A 17,056-nucleotide genomic window follows, 5' to 3' on the forward strand; every position below is an offset into this window, starting at 1 on the left:
GGCATCCGTGTCCTTTCCCAGCCGGCAGCGCCGAGACGTCGACCCCTTTGCAGCAGGGAAGATGGTTTGAGAAGGTTTCTCCCCCCTAACTCCCTCCCCGGGGGGCACATTTCCTCCTCTCCGAACACAGCCATCATTGCTTTCCCCACCGCGTCCCCTTCGCCCTCCCCGCTGCCCCAAGCACCCAGCTGGTGGGATTTGCAAAATAAACATCCTCCCATCTGCTCCCGCGCCCCAGCCTGGGAGATGACAGAGGCGATAATTACACACTCAGCGCAGCGAAATTATCCAGCGCGAGGGAGAAGAGGCCGGAAGCAGCTGGAGATCATCCATGGGGAACGCTGCTCCCACCCACGGCGCTTTCGTGTGTGCCTCGCCCCAAACCAGCTCAGCGCTGCGATTTGTACTGTGAATGTGCTCGTCGGGCCCGGGCGGGACGGGGTCCAGCCCTGTGCGAGCACCCCAAGGGCAGGAGCTGACCCTGCAGACGTGGAAGTGGGGATGCAGCGGTGCAGAGAGGGGTTTGGAGCAGCAGAACTAAGGAAATCCCTTTCCCGGGGGGCCCAGAGTCGTAGCTGGGACCTCGTGGGTCTCCTGAAGCGCATCCTCCAAGGATGCCGTTTTACCGGGGAGGGTTTCACATGAGCCTTCACTAACACACATTTTCAGCGCCTGCCAGCACACGAGCGCTCAGACATCTGGTGATGCTGGTGAGGGGTCTGGAGCACAAGTCCTCTGAGGAGTGGCTGAGGGAACGGGGGTTGTTCAGCCTGGAGAAAAGGAGGCTGGGGGAAGAACTTGTTCCACAGCTACCTGAAAGGAGGTTGCAGGGAGGTGGGTGTCGGTCTCCTCTCCCAATAACAAGCCACAGGACAAGAGGAAAAGGGCTCAAGTTGTGCTGGGGGAAGTTTAGATAGGACATTAGGAAAAATTTCTTCACCGAGCTGCCCAGGGAGGTGGTGGAGTCACCATTCCTGGAGATACTTAAAAGCCACATAGATGCGGAGCTTATGGATACGGTTTAGTGGCGGACTTGGCAGTACTAGGTTAACAGCTGGACTTGATCTTAAAGGTCTTTCCCAACCTAAAGGATTCTACGATTCTGTGATCCTGTCCCCTCCCCACTCCCGCGAGACCTCTGGGAAGGACACTTGCAGCTCATTCACAAGGCTTCCTTCACATGAAACTCCTTTTTGAAGAAAATTTATTTCCCCTCAAAGGCGGCTCTGCCAGAGCAGATGGTCCACACAGAGACCCTCAGGGGTCTGCGGGGATGATTCCCACGCACAGGTCCGGGACTGCAGCCCACGAGGCACGTTAATCAGAAACATCCTAGAGAAGAGTGAAGAAGAGAAATCATATTAGTAGGAATACTAAAAGCAATTAAAAAACAATACTATACCTGCTGGAGGGAGTAGGCTGGAAGGAATTGTCCTTAAAATACATCCAGGCTTGACAGCTTTGCATTTTGGCCTGAAATGAGTAATATTTGTCACACAATATTTAATTTCCACAGCCCTTCCAGTGTCAGACAGCCCCTGCAGCCGTTGCCCTCCCCACGGCCCTGCCGTGAGCGCGGATCCCGGGCAGGGGGTTCGGGCCGGGCCGGGTGTCGGTTTCTTGCCCACTCCGGGGTGTTTTACCCCCACTCCCACGCACGGCCCCGCGGTCAGCCCCGGGGCAGGGGCGGGGGGGGGGGGGGGGGGGAACGACGACCCTTGGCGCGGCCCGGTTGCTCCACCGGGCAGGGTCGAAGTCCAGGCCCCGCAGGCCGGGCCGCCCCCCTACCCCCGCCTCCCCCCCTCCCTCCACTCCGCCGCGGCCGGACACACTCTCGCAGCCCGTGGCGGAGGCGGCCGGCCCCGCGGCCGAGGTCAGTGCTTCCCCGGCGCCGCAGGCCCCGGCCCGGCCCGGTCGCCACGTCCCGCTCTCCCCTGCCCTCCCCGCGCCGCCGTCGCCGGGGCCCTGACGGCGGCGGAGGCGGGACCGCGCTTCCCGTCAGCGCCACCGCGGGCTCCGCGCTCGGCCGGCCCCGGCAGGCGGCGGCGGCGGCGGCGGCGGGGGCCGAGGTGGGGGGGGGGGGGCGGGGGGTCGGAGGCGACCCCGGCCCCGCGCCATGGCGGGGCCGGGCGAGGGGCGGCGGGCGGAGGCGGCGGCGGCGGCGGGCGGGGTGCGGCCCTTCCCGCGGGAGTGCTGCGAAGGGCTGGGCGGCCTGGAGTACGGCCAGGTACCGGCGGGGCCCGGCGCGGGGCGGGGGGGGGGGCGGGCGGGGAGCGCGGCCCCGGAACAGGGCCCGGCTCGGGGCAGGATCCCCCCCCCTCGGCCCATCCCGGCCTCTCCGCCAGCAGAACCGGTGGCAGTGACCCCCGGGCTGTGCCCACAGGTGCAGCAGGCCCCGGGGACGCTGGGTGCCCGAGGTGCGCCCGCCATCATCCCGGGCCTGTTTCCACCCAGGCCACGACGGCACGCTCTGGCCTTTGGCAAGGGCCACACCGGCACCCACGGGGGTCCCGTGGGTGCTGCTGCCAGCTCACCCGGGTGCCCGCGCAGCTCCCACCCGAGCGCCCGCGCAGCTCCCACCCGAGCGCCTGTGCAGCTCTCACCCTCCCTGACTTGGGGGCTGCGGGCGAGCGGGCAGCGTTTGCCGCCCGTTATTTATCGCTCGTCAGAGAGGAGGGGGCAAAGTTGAGTGTTCTGTGCCTGTTACGTGGCTGTCCTCGCAGCTCGCAGAGACAGCTCATCCTAATGGGCTCCCCTTTTATCCCTAAAAGCACGTACACGGCACAGGCCAATCTGCCTCCCGCCGGCAGCGGCGAATTTGGTTGTTGAGGGCGAGAAAAGGAGGTGAGCACGATGTTAACGATGTTGCCAGCTGGGAGTTAGTAGGTCAAGAAGCTTTTGTTCAGCCGGTGCTGGCAGCGTGGTACGAAACGAGAGGAAAGAAGCTGTCCTGGTCCCACGGGCTTGCAATTGAAGCAGGACCAGACAGTTCGGCCTCGGCGGTTGTCTGGGTGCCCCGGTTACGACTTGACAGCGCTCGGTTTGAAGGGACAAGGTCTGATGGTGAAGGGCTGCTCGGGGGTGAAGGGAGGGGAGGAGAGGCTGAGGAGGGTGGGAGTAGGGGAAAATGGGTCAGGATCAGGCCTTGGGGGCAGTTCCTGCCATTCCTCGCCAGCACCCACATCCCGAGGGCTCAGACGGAGGAGCCCAGGGGAACTGGGGCTGTGGTGGTTTGAAGGCAGGTGTGGATCCCACTGAGGATCCCCCCGTTTTCCCAGGGCGGTACGGTCTTTGCTCATGCACTTTGCTCCATGAGCAGTCGTGGCTGTGCAGGAGGCACCCAGAGCAGCTGGACATGTCCCAGGACAGCATGGGAGCCGTTCCCAGGGCCTTTGCTCTTGGCTACGAGAGATGGCAGGTTTAGTAGCCCCTCTCCATGAATCCCACTATGGCTGTGGTTCCTTCGAAGAACCCGTGAGGAGCCAGTGGGAATTTCTCTCCCGGGTGGGCAAGGTAGAGCTGATGCCTTTTTGAGCCTTTCATGTCCCTGGCATCCGAAGGACTTGCAAACACAGCTGTGTTTGGGAAGCAAAAACCTTCTATGTCTCGACATTGTCTTGATTTTGATTCAAGCGAGGGAAGGGCTTGGGCTGGGCTATTTTGTCTTTTGTTTTCAAAGTTTTGGGGAGAAAAAAAAAAAAAGGCGCTGGCTGTTTTTCATCCAAATACCACTGCAGGGAGAGGGGGCGGGGAGGGAGAAGCAGCATGGCTTATTGCACGTAAAAATGCTGACAATGTCAGGGAGCCGTCCTGGGAAAAATATCTCTTTCTTAAAAGGAGAAAGGAGGAAAAGCAGCGAGCTTTAAGGGTTTTTTGTTGTTGTCGTTAAGTAAGACAGGACAGTCTTTTACAGCTTCTTACGGTGCAAATTCATTGCCGTCACTGTGAAGAGGTTTTGCATCTCACCCTTGCTTTATGGAAGGCAAGTTTGAGGCTGACACAGTTCATTACTTGGAGTTTCCATGCAGACCAGCATCCCTGGGACAGTCCTCCGTCCCCGGCGACGCCGAGGCGCTGTGGAATGGTGCTCCCTTTCCTGCGGCTTGGAAACACGCTTGGGTTGGCAGCTGCCCCATAGGGCTGGTGCTTGTCCCCACAGCAGCAGTGTCCTCGCAGTGCCCGTGTCATTCTGGGCACTGCTGCAACCACGGGGCTCCCTGAGAGCAAGGTGCCCCCCCCGAGGTACGGGGAGAGATGGCTTGGAGGAGCCCCCACCCCTCTTCTTGGCTTTGTACCCTGACACAGCGCTTTGCAAGCTGTAATTTGCATTGCTTGGGGCCGTTAAAAGATTCGTCTGCTCTTGCAGGGCAGCTGATGGGTTTGGTTTGAGATGAAGTGCCCCAGATTCGGGCGCAACACCCAGAGTCCCCACAGAAACCCGCACCCCCAGTAAGTGGCTCTCCCCCCACAGGTGGATGTGACAGCCATGGCGCGGCTCTTCGGCTACGTGGACGTGACCGACTCTGGCTTCGTGGTGGCTGTCCTCTCCATCGCCTTCAACCCGCTCTTCTGGAACGTGGTAAGAGCCGCCTGCGTGCCAGCCATCCCGTGATTTTGAACCTTCCTTTGCCAGCTGCATGGGCATCTCCTCTGGGCCGCACTGGAGGAAAAACCTCTTTTGAGGAAGAGTGCTGGGCTGGGTGGGGCGAGCAGTGCTTCGTTATTAGGTGTTAGAAGTGGGTGAGCAGGGAGATGTGCTGCAGAGAGAGCTCCTGGGGACAGGAGTGGCTGTGATGGTGTCACAGAGGAGATGAAAGCATCCTCTGCTCCTCCCACCCCACCAGCTGGGTACTGGTCACCACTGGGACTGAGTTGAAATGGCATTAGCTCCCAGCGGGGGGCTGCACGGGGTACCATACCTGCTGCTTCCCCTTGAAATACATTGGCAGCTGGTTGTGTGGATGGCAGGAAGCAAAACCAGCCAGCCAAAAGTTACCCTGCAGAAATTCCCCCTCCGTCATGCTGCAGAGTCTGGCACAGAGCTGCGGAGCTGGCAGCAAGCCAGCCCTGAGCAGGAGCAGGGATACCTGCGCACGGGGGATGCTCGCTGTCTATGTGGGTGCCGTAGCACTTCGGGAGCCGAGACTGGGAGAGTCTCCGCTGCCCTTTACCACCGCAGTTTGCCACCGCCCTGTGAGAGCAGCGAGAATCATTGCTGGCCCCGTTTTGGAGCGCTGCAGAGCCCAGGTGCCAGGCAGGGAGCCCAGGCCGATTGCAGCACGAGGTGACTCCCACCCCGCAGCACCCTCAGCAGCACAGCTGAGGTGCGGGGTGAAACCTTCTCCCCGCGAGCGCTCGTAGGAACGGGATGTCATCTCAGCCAAAAATTCCCCAAACGGTCTGCCAAACCTCCCTGCAGGGATTCTCACCCTGGGGAAGTCTCCTTAAAAAGGCCTTGTTTTTCCAGAGGGAGAGGACTTGGCGCTCTCTGAGCGCGGGGGCTCTTGAGATTGTCTCACGCTGGGCTTTGGAAAAGCGAGGCTCTCCTGGCTGTGAGTCAGTTTGGAAACCTCCGTCGGAGCTCTTTGTTGCAGCCTCCCTAATTTTTCATGCAACTCGTTATTAAAAAGTCTCACGGTGTCTGAAATGTGAACTAGAATATGCCACATTATTTCGACTGCGGAGTCATCATTTAGCATAAAGAATCAATGAGCAAGAAGATTCAGGATGTGGTCTCTGCGGGGAGAGACCGGCTCCAGCAAGAAACTGCATAAAAGGGAAAGAAAAAAATACTTTATTAGCGTCTGCTGCTACGCCTGCGACTCGTGGGACGCCTGCAGCTTGGGAAATAGGGTTGCTTTTTGGATCAAGAGTTTGGCTGCTGTTAAAGGACAGGGAAAGCTGATGTAACAGCAGGAAGTTCACATGCTGTTGTCCCATTCCAGCGTTTGGAGAGCATTGCCGTTGGCGGCAGGTGGCACTGCAAGCAAGACATGCAGGGCCTGCGCCTGGGAGCAGAAGGCATCTCTGCATGGGTTTGCAGGGAGCAACCTGAGCTGGTGTGCTGCTGGAAAGCTCTAGGGAGGTGAGCGTGGCCCTAGATGGTCCCCGGCTGCAGCAGGCCCGCTGGCTCTCGCAGTCCTTGTGCCTCCAGCCGTACGCTTGCTCTGCCCAGGACCCCGAGCATCTCACTGGTGTTTTCAGGCTCTGCCAGTCCTGGCCTGTGGCTCGCACCACGCACTGCTGGAAGGCTTTTTGCAGGGTGCTGTGGGGCCTGCAGCCCTGAGCAATCCTCTGCTATTGGAGTGTCCCCAGCCATCCCTGGATTTTCCCTGACCTGCTTCCTTTACCTCCTCCCTATCCTTTTTTCTCTGTGATCAGTGTCCCCTGCCTGCAGCCAGCCAGCAGCTCTTCTTTCTTTCTCTACATCCCTGCACAGGCTCCCTTTGTCTTTTGCTATTTGAGTTCCTTCCCCGCAGCTGAGACCGCTTCTGCATCTGAATTACTTTGGGCTTGCAAGAGCTTTAGTGCAAAGACTGGATTTCAGTGCAGTGCCAAGCACTCTGTGCTGTCTGTGCTTTGTAAATAATGTGGGACCCTGGTCAAAACTCCTCCTGTGCATGAAATTCCTGATTTGGGTAGAAATTGGGTGGGGATGCATTGATTTAGTTCAGTGTCTTAATTCCCCATTTCTGCTGAACTCCGGCCAGGTCGGCTTTTTGCAAAGTTTGGCGCCAGGTTGTCCTCACTGTGCAGTGCCTCTGGATAAATATGCGGCGGGGAAACCCCGGCTCCGTGCGGTGCTTGGCCGATGGAGAGGCCTGGGGCGTAGCGAGCTCTCAGGAGTCGTGGGGCGTTCACCCTGGTGAGCACCAGGCATGTTTCTTTGGGACAAAACCTGCAGGGTTTGGGGACGAAGGACAAAGTCTGGAGGCAGTGGGGGAGCGTGGCTCCTGAGAATACGCGGGTGGATTTATGTCCTTTGGTTAACAGAGAAATTTACAGGACCAGAGCCTAAGTGGGGCAATTTGCAGGACTCCAGCCGGGCTCTGCTCATGCTCCCCACTGTTCTCCACAGGGGAGAAAAGCTTTCCAAAAATGGCCTCAGGACTCTCAATTCCCACCCTTCTCCCTGCAGTCATGTGTCAAAGGATGCCACAAATGTCATTCCGGAGTCACCCACTGCATTTCCCCACCAAACCAGGGCTCACAGCCCCTCTTCTGCTTCCCACCACTCCCTGTGCCAATTAAAATCCCGCCCGTCCCAGGACAGCCCCCAGGTTACATTGTGCATGGCACAGCTTGGATGTCTTCCTGCACTATTCTCTGGGTTTTTGGTTTTTTTTTTTGTCTCTCCTCATGCTCTCTGTGCTTTCCCACTCGCTGTGGCTGTTACCAAAGAAGCTGCTGGGAGCCACAATCCTGTGTGAGGCGGGGTGCAGGCAAAGCCCCGAAAAGCAGCAGCAGAGCTGTTTTGGGGACAACGTGGCTTAAAACTCCCCAAGGATGTTCAGCGCAGCCAGGAGACCTGAGCCACCGTGGGGCTGTTGAGGGGCACCCGTAGAGGAGTGGGCGTGTCGCTGGAGCCGTGCCGTAAAACGTTAATGAGGTCAGAGCGGTAGAAACTTCAATAAATCCCATCTGTGTTTGGAAAGCCGCAGAACGATGGGAGAAACTTCCCATCCCTTGGTAACTAAGGAAAGTATTCAATAACAACTCCTTGGGGACAAACATTTTCAAGCCAGGAGAGGCAGATAACTTGCACGCGGAAGAGCTCGCTGAGCCTTGGCGTACGGGGAGTTTCTAGAAGGCTGGAAGGTTTCTGATACTCAGTAGCAAACAGGCAAGTGGCATAGCTGTGAGCGAGGCAGTCTGACGTCCATCACCACGCAAGTGAGTTTCAAGTGGGGAGCGCATCCATCAGCAATCTTTTTCTTGATTTGAGCCTCTTAAAAATTTACGGCTGGCATCACGGACCGATTTAGAAATGGCACATCTTCAGCTGCTGCCCGAGAGCTTGCTCCGCCCGTCACCTCCGCTGAACCCCTCGAGACACCCGTGCATCCTGCAGGGATCCGCACGGCGAAACCTCAGATGTCACAGTTGGGAACGGGCTTACCGTAATTTAGCATAATTTTAAAGAAAATAGACCCTATCAGACAAACGTGATTTTATTCTTCAAGGTTGCAGCTTTTCCTCTTCAGGGTAACAAGATCTCTGCTCTAGACTTCTGTCAAGTGTTTAAACTGCGTGAGGTTTTGATTAAAGAAGTAGTTGCACAGGGACCTGGGCTGACAACGCCTGGCTCCTGATGGATGTGTATCTCTTGGTTCATTTATTTTTAATTTCCCATCCTTTTCTCCTTCTTTGGAGACTAGAGGAATCTGCCAAGTGGATAAGAAGTGCTTGTGCTGGCGGGGAGGGGGGAGTTTGCAGGCACTGGCAGCCTGATTTCACCTACCTCTCACCACTTCTTGCTAAACCCAGAGGAACGTGCCTGGCCCAAAACCTCCCCACGCTGCTGGAAAGTGGCTGGGAGCTAGGGAGCTGTTGGGATTCAGACCCCAGTGAGCCAAACTCTGAGAAACCTCTGGGAGCAGGAGAAAAATGCCTGATGCTGGGGAATTTCAACAGCTCTTGCTGTCTGTCTTACAAAAAGGAGGGAATGAGCGGTGGCTTGATGACGGCGTGTTAGCAGCTCGCTGGGGAGAGGAAATTGCAGGGTATGAAACGGCTGTGCGAGGGCTGGGGCGGCAGGCAGAGCCTCGCGGGGAGCACACCTCACTTAGCTGGAGTTTACAGGGGTGGGAGATGGATGGGTCGGAGCGGTTTAATGGTCTTTTCTGGCCTTCAGATTTTGCGAGAGTGTCATGGGCTCCCCCACAAACCTCTGCCTGCCTGCAGCTGTGGGTGAGAGCAGGAAAACAGCCCTCAACCATCTTCTGGAAAGTGCTTTTAGATCTCCTCGTAGAAGCCATGGCACAGTGGCGATGATTATCTGCTTATAACAGATGCAAGATCAATAGCGGGGCTTCAAGCTATGCTGCAAGGCAATTGGCTGCAGAAAGTGTTTCTTTATTGGGGTAAAGCTGGGCTTGCAACGAGGCTTGGATTTGCTCTTACATCTCCGGTCTTAAAATGTCACCACCAGCTCTGATGCCTTTCATCCTTTGTGCAGGGAGAGAACGCGCATTATTCGTAATTGGACTCTCTTCCAGGCAGCAATAGCCGGTTTCATTTCCTACAATGCCTGAGAAAGAGCCCGGGTTTGCTTTTTTTTTTCCTCTCTCCCCCAAACAGCGTTTAGTGGCAATTTTATTCCGAGTGACTTGGTAACGCTTCCCACTCAGGTGGCGAGGGCTTTGCAGCGATGCTGTAACGCGTGCGGTGAGCGGACGGCGTTGATTCTCCAGCCATCTCGTAACGGAGGGAGTGCTGGCCGGCTGTGTGACGCTGCGCCTGTTTACCTCCTGAATTCAGCATTTCCAGCGTGTCGGCACCGCTGTGAGCCTCGTAACAGGCACCAAAACTGGGTCGCTGGCTGGAGTGACACAATTAGGAGGGCTGTCACCTTGAGGTAGAGCCACATCCTTCATCCCCGCACCGCTTCCCTGCTGCCTCCCAGCAAGAGGTGCTGGTGGTTTCATCTAAATCCTCTTTAAGAAGCCGTGCAATATCTTTTTATGATGTCTGCAGGCTGAGCTGCGTGCAGCAGCGAGGATCACGGAGCCCAGCCTGGCTGGGCAGCTGGGAGATGCTTCGTCTGTGTGTCGAGCCAAGCGAGGTCTCAGCCCTCGTGGTAATCATTCCAGCAGCTGCCCAGCCACCGTGCACGGGTACCTGCCAAGGCAGTGCGTGCCTGGGGGCCTGAGCCGTTTCTGTGCCCGTCCCTAGCGTGGATTTGGGATCAAGCTGGTGTGCGACGTGCCTGCTCAGCGTTTCTCTAAGCCGAGGTCAGAATCCGTCTCTCACCTCAGAGTTCCCTGTGGATCCTGGCCAAGCTGACCCAAAAAGCAACCTCCTTTTTTTAGTTTCTGCAGAATGCTTCTCTAGAAACCTAGGGTGTTTGTTGTATATACTGGACTTTTCTTGTTTAGTGTTTTAAAAATAAACTGCGGGCTGCTGGCAGCCCCGCTGGAATAAGTCAGCGCACGCACAAAAGATGAAAAAATACATTTAAGCCAAGAGTCTTGTTTCCATATGCATCAGAGGATTATCTGTAGACCCTAGAAGTTGGGAGAGGCCCTTTCATCTCTGTCCCACGCCATCCCAATCCTGCCGTACTGCTGCTAGACCCTTTCTCCCGCTGACAGGTGCTGCTCAAAGGTGTTAGTCTATGAAACGTTAACTTTATGGCCACCTGCACCCCACGAGACAAGGCAAAAAATGCAGCTGGAGGCAAAAAAAAAGAGTAGTATGATCTACCCAGACCAGAAGGCGTGGAAGACGGCGTGTCCTCCTGTGTGGCCCTGGGCTTTGGCAGCGTTTGTGCGTAGCCCTGGGACTGGGAGCTGCTGGAGCCCCGAGCAGGGAAACCCATTGCCTCCCCCGGGACATCGGCTGTCCGGGGGCCCGACAGCGGCTTCCCGGGTTGCGTGCCTGCTGCGGTCACAGACGTGAGTTGAGTATTTTCCGGCTATGCCGTGGTGCAGGGCATTTAGCAGAAGCCTTCCCAGTTCCCAGAAGGATGGGATCTCCCAAAATAGGCTGCTTTAACGAGGAAATGCAGAGACATGCAGTCTGCTGGGCGCTCTTGGGAGGTTATTTCCATAAGATCCACTGCCTGGCTTCCATTATGATGAAATTGCATCTCCTGCGTGCCTGGAGACTCGTGGTGGGGAGGGAGGCGCTGGGATTTCATGGTGTGGGTCCTGGATGTGGCTTGTGGCAGGCTGGTGATACAGAAGGTTGGCACCCCAAAGAAAATACTTCCTCGTTTTCTCTGTTTTCTCCCCCTTTGATGAACTCTGAGGGGACGCTTATCTCCAGTTGCTCATGTTGCTGTAGGAAATGGGTAGTAAATAGATTAGGAAATGAGTAAAGCATAGCCCTCCTCGGTTCCACATATATTGCATCCCCAATGACACGAGATAGTAGCTGGGAATGGCATTTGGCAGAAGCATCCCACATCCCTGCTCTCCTGAGTGTGAAACCAGAGAAGTTCAGCAGCCCGATCACAGCGGCGCTCGGCGGGCACCGGTTCCTGGTAAATATTTGGAGCCTCCTCTCAGTTAAAGCAAACAAATACCTGCACTCCTCCCCAGGGCTGCGTACCTGCCTCGGCTCACAAACCTCTTCCTAAGGCATCCTGACAAAGCTTTACAACCCCTGCACCCCAGCCCGGGGAGAAACAGTCGATTTTTGGAAGCTGGTGCTGGTGTATGATGTTGCTGGAGGACGTGAGCCTGGAGGACATGGGTGTAGATCCTGCCTGGGCGCTGGCTTGGGTTGATGCGTCGCAGAGGGACGGGAGCAGCGGCGCACCGGCTGTTTGGAGCACGGGGCTTTGGTTTGGAAGGTTGGCCCTGGCCCAGGGGCAGTGCTGCAGAGTGGGATGAAGTAACCCTGCCCAGCGAGCCGCTGCCTGATTTTCCTTTTCCCTGCCAAGCCGTCCAAACCTCCATGCTTGGTCACGTGCAGGGAAAGAGGGACAGCTCTCTTAGAAAATTATGGATTTGGTTGCCAGAAAAGCTGGAAGCCCCGGGCTTGCACACCTGCGTGTGGCTTCGTCAGACTCCCCCCATCTCCCAGCGAATGCTGGGGTCAGGGAGCGGAGGCTGGCGGGAACTCTTGGTTTTCCCACGTGTCATTGAAATCACGAACCTCCGCGGTCAACTGGATTTGGCAATATCTTGCTTGGTTTTTTTTCTTGCTAAACCTTCTTTGTTCCTTCTCTTTACTCCTCCAGACCAGGGATGATGCAGCCGTGGGCTTGTTCTGCAGGTCGGGATGTGCGAGCTGCTGCTTTGTCTGGCTGAAGGGTTTTCACTCGTCGTCTGCGTAGGCACAATCATTTTTGGTGTGATCCTTTTTGTGCTTTTGGGAAGAAAAAGCAGGCTGTGAGCAGCTCACACCCCTGAAGTGGGTGAAATGGAGATGGGTTTTAGCAATTTTCTCTCCCTTTGGCTGTTATGGGGAAGCCTGACCGTCAGAGCTCACAGAATGCCTTCGTCGCCTCTTTTATGCAGTGGGAGGTTTGCTCATTATCTGGTTTGTGCTTCGCTTATGAAAGAAGCTGTAATTGTAGCAGCTCCTTGTCGTAAAAGCACAAAGATATTTCCAGGGAAGGAAAATGTCCATGCAGCTTTTATGATCCTTTATCCTTCTGCCTAGTTTGCTCACCTCCTGCCCTTTCTGCAGCATCAGCTCTGTGCTTTCCTCATGCTCAGCGTGACTGCCTCTGGCTTGAGCCTTTCCTTTGCCACAGAAATGCCCCTTTTACAGAGAAAAAGTCGAGCTTCCTCCTCATCCGTCTTGTTGCGTGAAGAGAAGAGGAACCCCAAATCCCCGCCGTGTACTCTTAATGTTTCTGTTCCTGCCTCTTCCCTCAGAGCTGTGTTTTCTGCAGTGAGCCCGACGGCAGATGCTCAATGTGCAAAATCCTGAGGAGGATTTTGAGCTGGGAAGAAACCCATCCATCCATCTGTGGATGGGACTGGGAGGCTGGGTTTTATTCCAGATCTCTCGAATTCCACACGGGTCTTAGGTTTCAGCTAGCCCTGAAGTGGAGAGCCAAAATTTTGTAAAAAAGTTGATGTGAAATAATAAAAATCTATGTGCCAAGTGTGTCAGACGTACAGAAACGTGCTGTTCCTCCTGTTGCTGCTGCGAGCACGGCTGCAGTGTAGACCCGTAACAGGACTGGAGCGATACCGAGTCAGATCACCTTGAGGCTGTTCCTGTTAAAAACGGAATGACCTCAGTCGAGAGTATTTTTGAGTCGTATTTTCAACTATGAAGCATTCCTTTTAAGTGCCTTTTCCTGTTTATTTTTACCAGGACATTGTTTTATTGACTGCACAGTTACTCATTTGATTCCCAAGGCTGGAGAGCAGCAATGAATTGGTTTCATTTCAGTACTTTGTCGTGCAATCGTTTTCCAGAGATTGATGTGCTGGGAAGCCAAAGCGAGCGCGTTGCCCAGCTGAGGAACCTTACTTTCCTGCCTGTACCCGTCAGGCTTTGGTCCCCGGCGCGGGTGTGTGGGGATCCTTGGCTGGAAGGACTCGCTCAGCCTCCCCCATCCACCTCTGTGCAGGGCTCTGGTACGAATGCGTGGAGTTAAAGACTGTGAGAGGGTTTGAGCACGCAGAGCTCATACGTGCATCTCGGCGTTGGGCTTTGAGGCTGCAGAAGGGGGAAGGAGCTCCCCTGGGGTGCAGATCGCTGGATGTGGGGATGATGGATGATTCAGTCAGCTTTTGGGTTACATTTCTTGCATTGAACAAATACCATGGGGCACGTGGTTACACCCATCAACACGCCCAGGAACCCCAGTGATAGCACCAGCACGCCCGCGGGGTTCGATGGTTGAATTTAACCCTTCAGGTTGTTGTTACTTGTTGTGCCGCGCGCTTCGAACATCTCATCCCCGAGGAGCGGGGAACAGAGCGGACGGCTGCCCGCGTTACATAAAGATCAAATTGTCCCTCTCTATTGTTGGCCGCTGGGACGACGGCAGCATCGCAAACATGCGTGTCCTCGGTGCCGTGGGAAATGTTCCCAGGGGAGGCTTAACACGGCGCGTGGAACATGATATGTCGAGCAGTGAGAGGACGGGAGGCCCTCCAGCCAAAATCGGCGCTCGGCCGAGCGCAGCCGGTGCAACCAGTACCTCTTTTCCAACGAACTCTCACTACTCTGCGAAGGGGTATTGGATTTCTCTTGCATTTTGTGCTCTGTGAGGCCTAGTTATTTTTTTTTTCTCCCCTCCCCTCACAGCCCCTGGGGGAGCGATGAGCGAGTACACGCTGTCCAGAGGACGGGTGTGTTGGGAGTCCTTGTTAACAGACTTATTCCAGGGAATTAAACCCTAATTTCACAAAAGGGCAGCAAGAGAGCGGCTGCAGCTCTGGGAGAAGCCGAGCTGGCTTTGTGTGTTGTTTGCAAAAGGCACAAGAACTCCTGGTCCGAGACTGCTGGTCCTGGGCGTTGGGGTATTACGACCAAAGGAATAATTGTTTTGTTTCTTTACTATTTAAAACAAAAATTACAAACTAGTTTACAATTAAACGAATCGTGTCTCCTCTACCGTGCTGTCACTTGTGCCTCCACTTCTTTTGTTTTCGGTTTTAGGCAGGGCTTTAAAATGTTCCCAGTCATCTTCCGCTTCACCTTCTGACAGCAGCGCTGCAAAATGTGCCTCTGCGACACCCGTCATTGTTTCTCCCTGAATTAATTGTTGTGTGTAATTGCGACCTGCCGCGGGACGCTGTCTTGCCCTATTAAAGAGAGAGATGCTAATGAAGAACATTGGGTACCATATTACGGGACGGCAAGGCTCGACTCGCTGGGACGTGTACTTGGCGTGCTGTTATTGCCAGCCTGGGCAAAAACGGTGTTTCTGTCTCTCATCAGTCGCTGGCTAATGATTGTAATTTTTACTTGCTGAGAAACTCTGGGTATAATGGACTTCATTAACAGATACGCGAGATGCTACCAGACCTGCGTGAGGGGGAGAGAGGAAGAAAACAACCCCTGCGTGGAGGCAATTTTATTATTTATTTGTAGCAATAGGAGTGATCCGGAATTAGTGTCGGATTCGGCGGTGTGGCTAATGAGCTGGGCTGAGCTGGAATCCAAGCAAACCTATTAACGAGAGCAAGCGGCAAAGATGATGCCCAGGTCTGAAAGCCCTCACATCAAACACGAGATCGCAGCAGTGCAGGGGTGGCTTGGCTGCTTTTTCTTGCTCTGCGTGGGGCTGTGTGGTTGTGTGTGATGTGTTTGCGTCTCGAGAGGCTTCAGCTGATCATCCCCGGCCTTTCCACATCCCCTTCCCTCCTCCCAGCTCCTTCTTACTCTTGTATGCTGGGTGAGCCTGAGCTTCCAATTTAATATGACAGAGCTTTATGATAACAGAGCCAAAGTATTTCCACTCCCATGGGCCACGTCTGCTTGAAGAATTGCCCAACTTGAGATACTGCAGCATCCAGCCCTGGTTTCCAGTTGCAGGCGGTGGCACATCTGCAGGTCCAGCTGGCTGGGGACAGGGTGACGGAGCTGGGTGCTCACACGGCCACTGCTACCCCAACGCGTATCGGAGCTCCAGCTAAATACAGGGCGTACAGGAGAGCAAACAGGCGCTTGAATTAGCGGACACCTCCAGTGTAGCTTTATACGGTCTCTGCAATGAATCAGAGGCTGCAAGAGATGTCAGCGTCGTTAGGTGACCTCAATCTCCTTTTACTTAAAGCCAGTGAAGGCTCGTCTCTGTCCAGTAAGAGGATATTTCTTACACAGGATGCCCTTACCGAAGAGGGTCCAGTTTTATTCCAGCTAGAATAACTGGGTTTTAATCGGGCTGACCTTATTTGCAACGGCACTAAGGATTTGAACCAGAGGTTTGCAGCAGTCGTTGGAAAGCTTTGAAGAGCAGGATGGCTGCTTTGTGACGAAGACAGAAAGCTCTGTCCCCACGTTTAAAACCAAACCCAAGGCGCTGAAGCCTGCAGCGAATTCAGAGGGACCCGACCTCAGCGTGGTGAATCTGCCGGGGTCCAGGGCCTGATTTGGAAACGACGCAATGGAGCGGAGGTGTGAAAATAGAAGGGAAGTCTTTAAAAAAAAAAAAAAAGGCGTTCATCTTGTAGCATGGCGTTTGTACTGAGCGCTTGCTGACAGTGTGGTGCAGCAAAGAGCTCGTCTTTCTAAAGCGGTGTCAGTTCAAACATCGTCAACGCTATTGTTGGATCGCTTTGTTTGAAAATGGGTCTTTTGGGGAGATGGCCTGTTTCGGTGAAGCCGCTGTGTGTATTGCACTTGAAGCACTTTCCCCGGCTTTGCTTTTTTTAGTGGCATGTGAGTATGAGCAACAGGGAAAAAAAAAAGCAAATACAGGATGTGAGATGGGCAGAATATTCTCAGTTGCCCAAGAGAGCGACGCACACCTTTGCATCTGGTTGGTTTGGGAAGGTGCCTGCTGCGGACTGTGGAGCAAAATCAGACCTGTTTCGCTCAGAGAAAATGCTCCAAGTTTCAAAAAAATGTATGGAAATATGAGGTTTGTGGTTTTCTGGACAGGAACTGCGTGCAGTGGGTAGCCGAGTGTGGGCCAAGTCATCTGGGCATGGAAGGTGAGGAGAAAAGTCTGGCAACACATCAGGCAAAGTGCTTCCTTGTCCTGCACACGAGGTGCTCATCCAGCAGCACTTCCCTTCCCTCTGGACTCCAGCAAAGCCCCAAATACTGTGGCAGGGGCAGCCTCTGCCTTTCCCTAATCTCAGGAGATTATTTTATTAGGTTGTGTTATGGGATCAGAGGAGCTGGGGGGGTCCTGGCTGCTCCCCGTTCCCCCACACAGCCTGTGTCCCTCCCAGTGCTTGGCCGTCCCCACCATGTCCCAGACTGGGACTGGAAAGGTCCTTCTCCATCCGTCTCTGCGCTCTGGAGAAATCATTATTTCACAAATACTTTTTCCATGGGTTTTGTTGGTCAGGAGAGTCTGTTGAGGCCATGCAGGCTGCTTCCCTGCGGCTGGCACGCGTCGCCCTTCCCCTGCTCGGTCTTGGGGAGCTGCGCGTAAGGGCTCCTGATGCCTACCCTCAAAATTAATTAACACAGCTCGTTTTGGTTTACTCAAAATCACCTGCCTTCAGCTTCCAGCTCTTTGGACATAAATCATGAGCTCCTGGCCTTGAGGAGAAACTCTTCAGATTTTGTGTTGGAAACTGCTAGCAGGTACAGCCCATATTCTGTATCAGTTTTGTTTTTATTGAAGAGGAGAGGATGTGGCTCATGGAACATCGACGGATCCGCGCTGCCTTGGCATACGTTAAGCAGGAGATTGTTTTTATTGCAACCAGCTAATGAGATGGTACTTTGACAAATCACATAA

The 17,056-nt window shown here is 55.0% G+C and overlaps 1 protein-coding gene across 2 annotated transcripts in view; it reads left to right on the top strand.

The window, feature by feature from the left end:
* The first annotated feature begins 1,575 nt into the window (after positions 1-1,575).
* Positions 1,576-17,056, top strand: part of PEMT (phosphatidylethanolamine N-methyltransferase) — a 41,978-nt gene continuing 26,497 nt past the window's right edge. Inside the window, exons 1-2 of one of the 2 annotated variants that reach the window (XM_086760159.1) lie at positions 1,576-1,873; positions 4,472-4,579. In XM_086760159.1, the coding sequence (XP_086616285.1) occupies positions 4,487-4,579 (93 nt within the window). In that variant the 5' untranslated portion in view covers positions 1,576-1,873; positions 4,472-4,486. Of the gene's footprint in view, positions 1,874-2,116; positions 2,228-4,471; positions 4,580-17,056 lie in introns of those variants that run through there. The other variant, XM_086760158.1, reaches the window with a different exon arrangement.

The sequence above is a fragment of the Chlamydotis macqueenii genome, chromosome 15 (genome assembly GCF_036417535.1).
Source record: "Chlamydotis macqueenii isolate bChlMac1 chromosome 15, bChlMac1.mat, whole genome shotgun sequence".
Classification (NCBI taxonomy): domain Eukaryota; kingdom Metazoa; phylum Chordata; class Aves; order Otidiformes; family Otididae; genus Chlamydotis; species Chlamydotis macqueenii.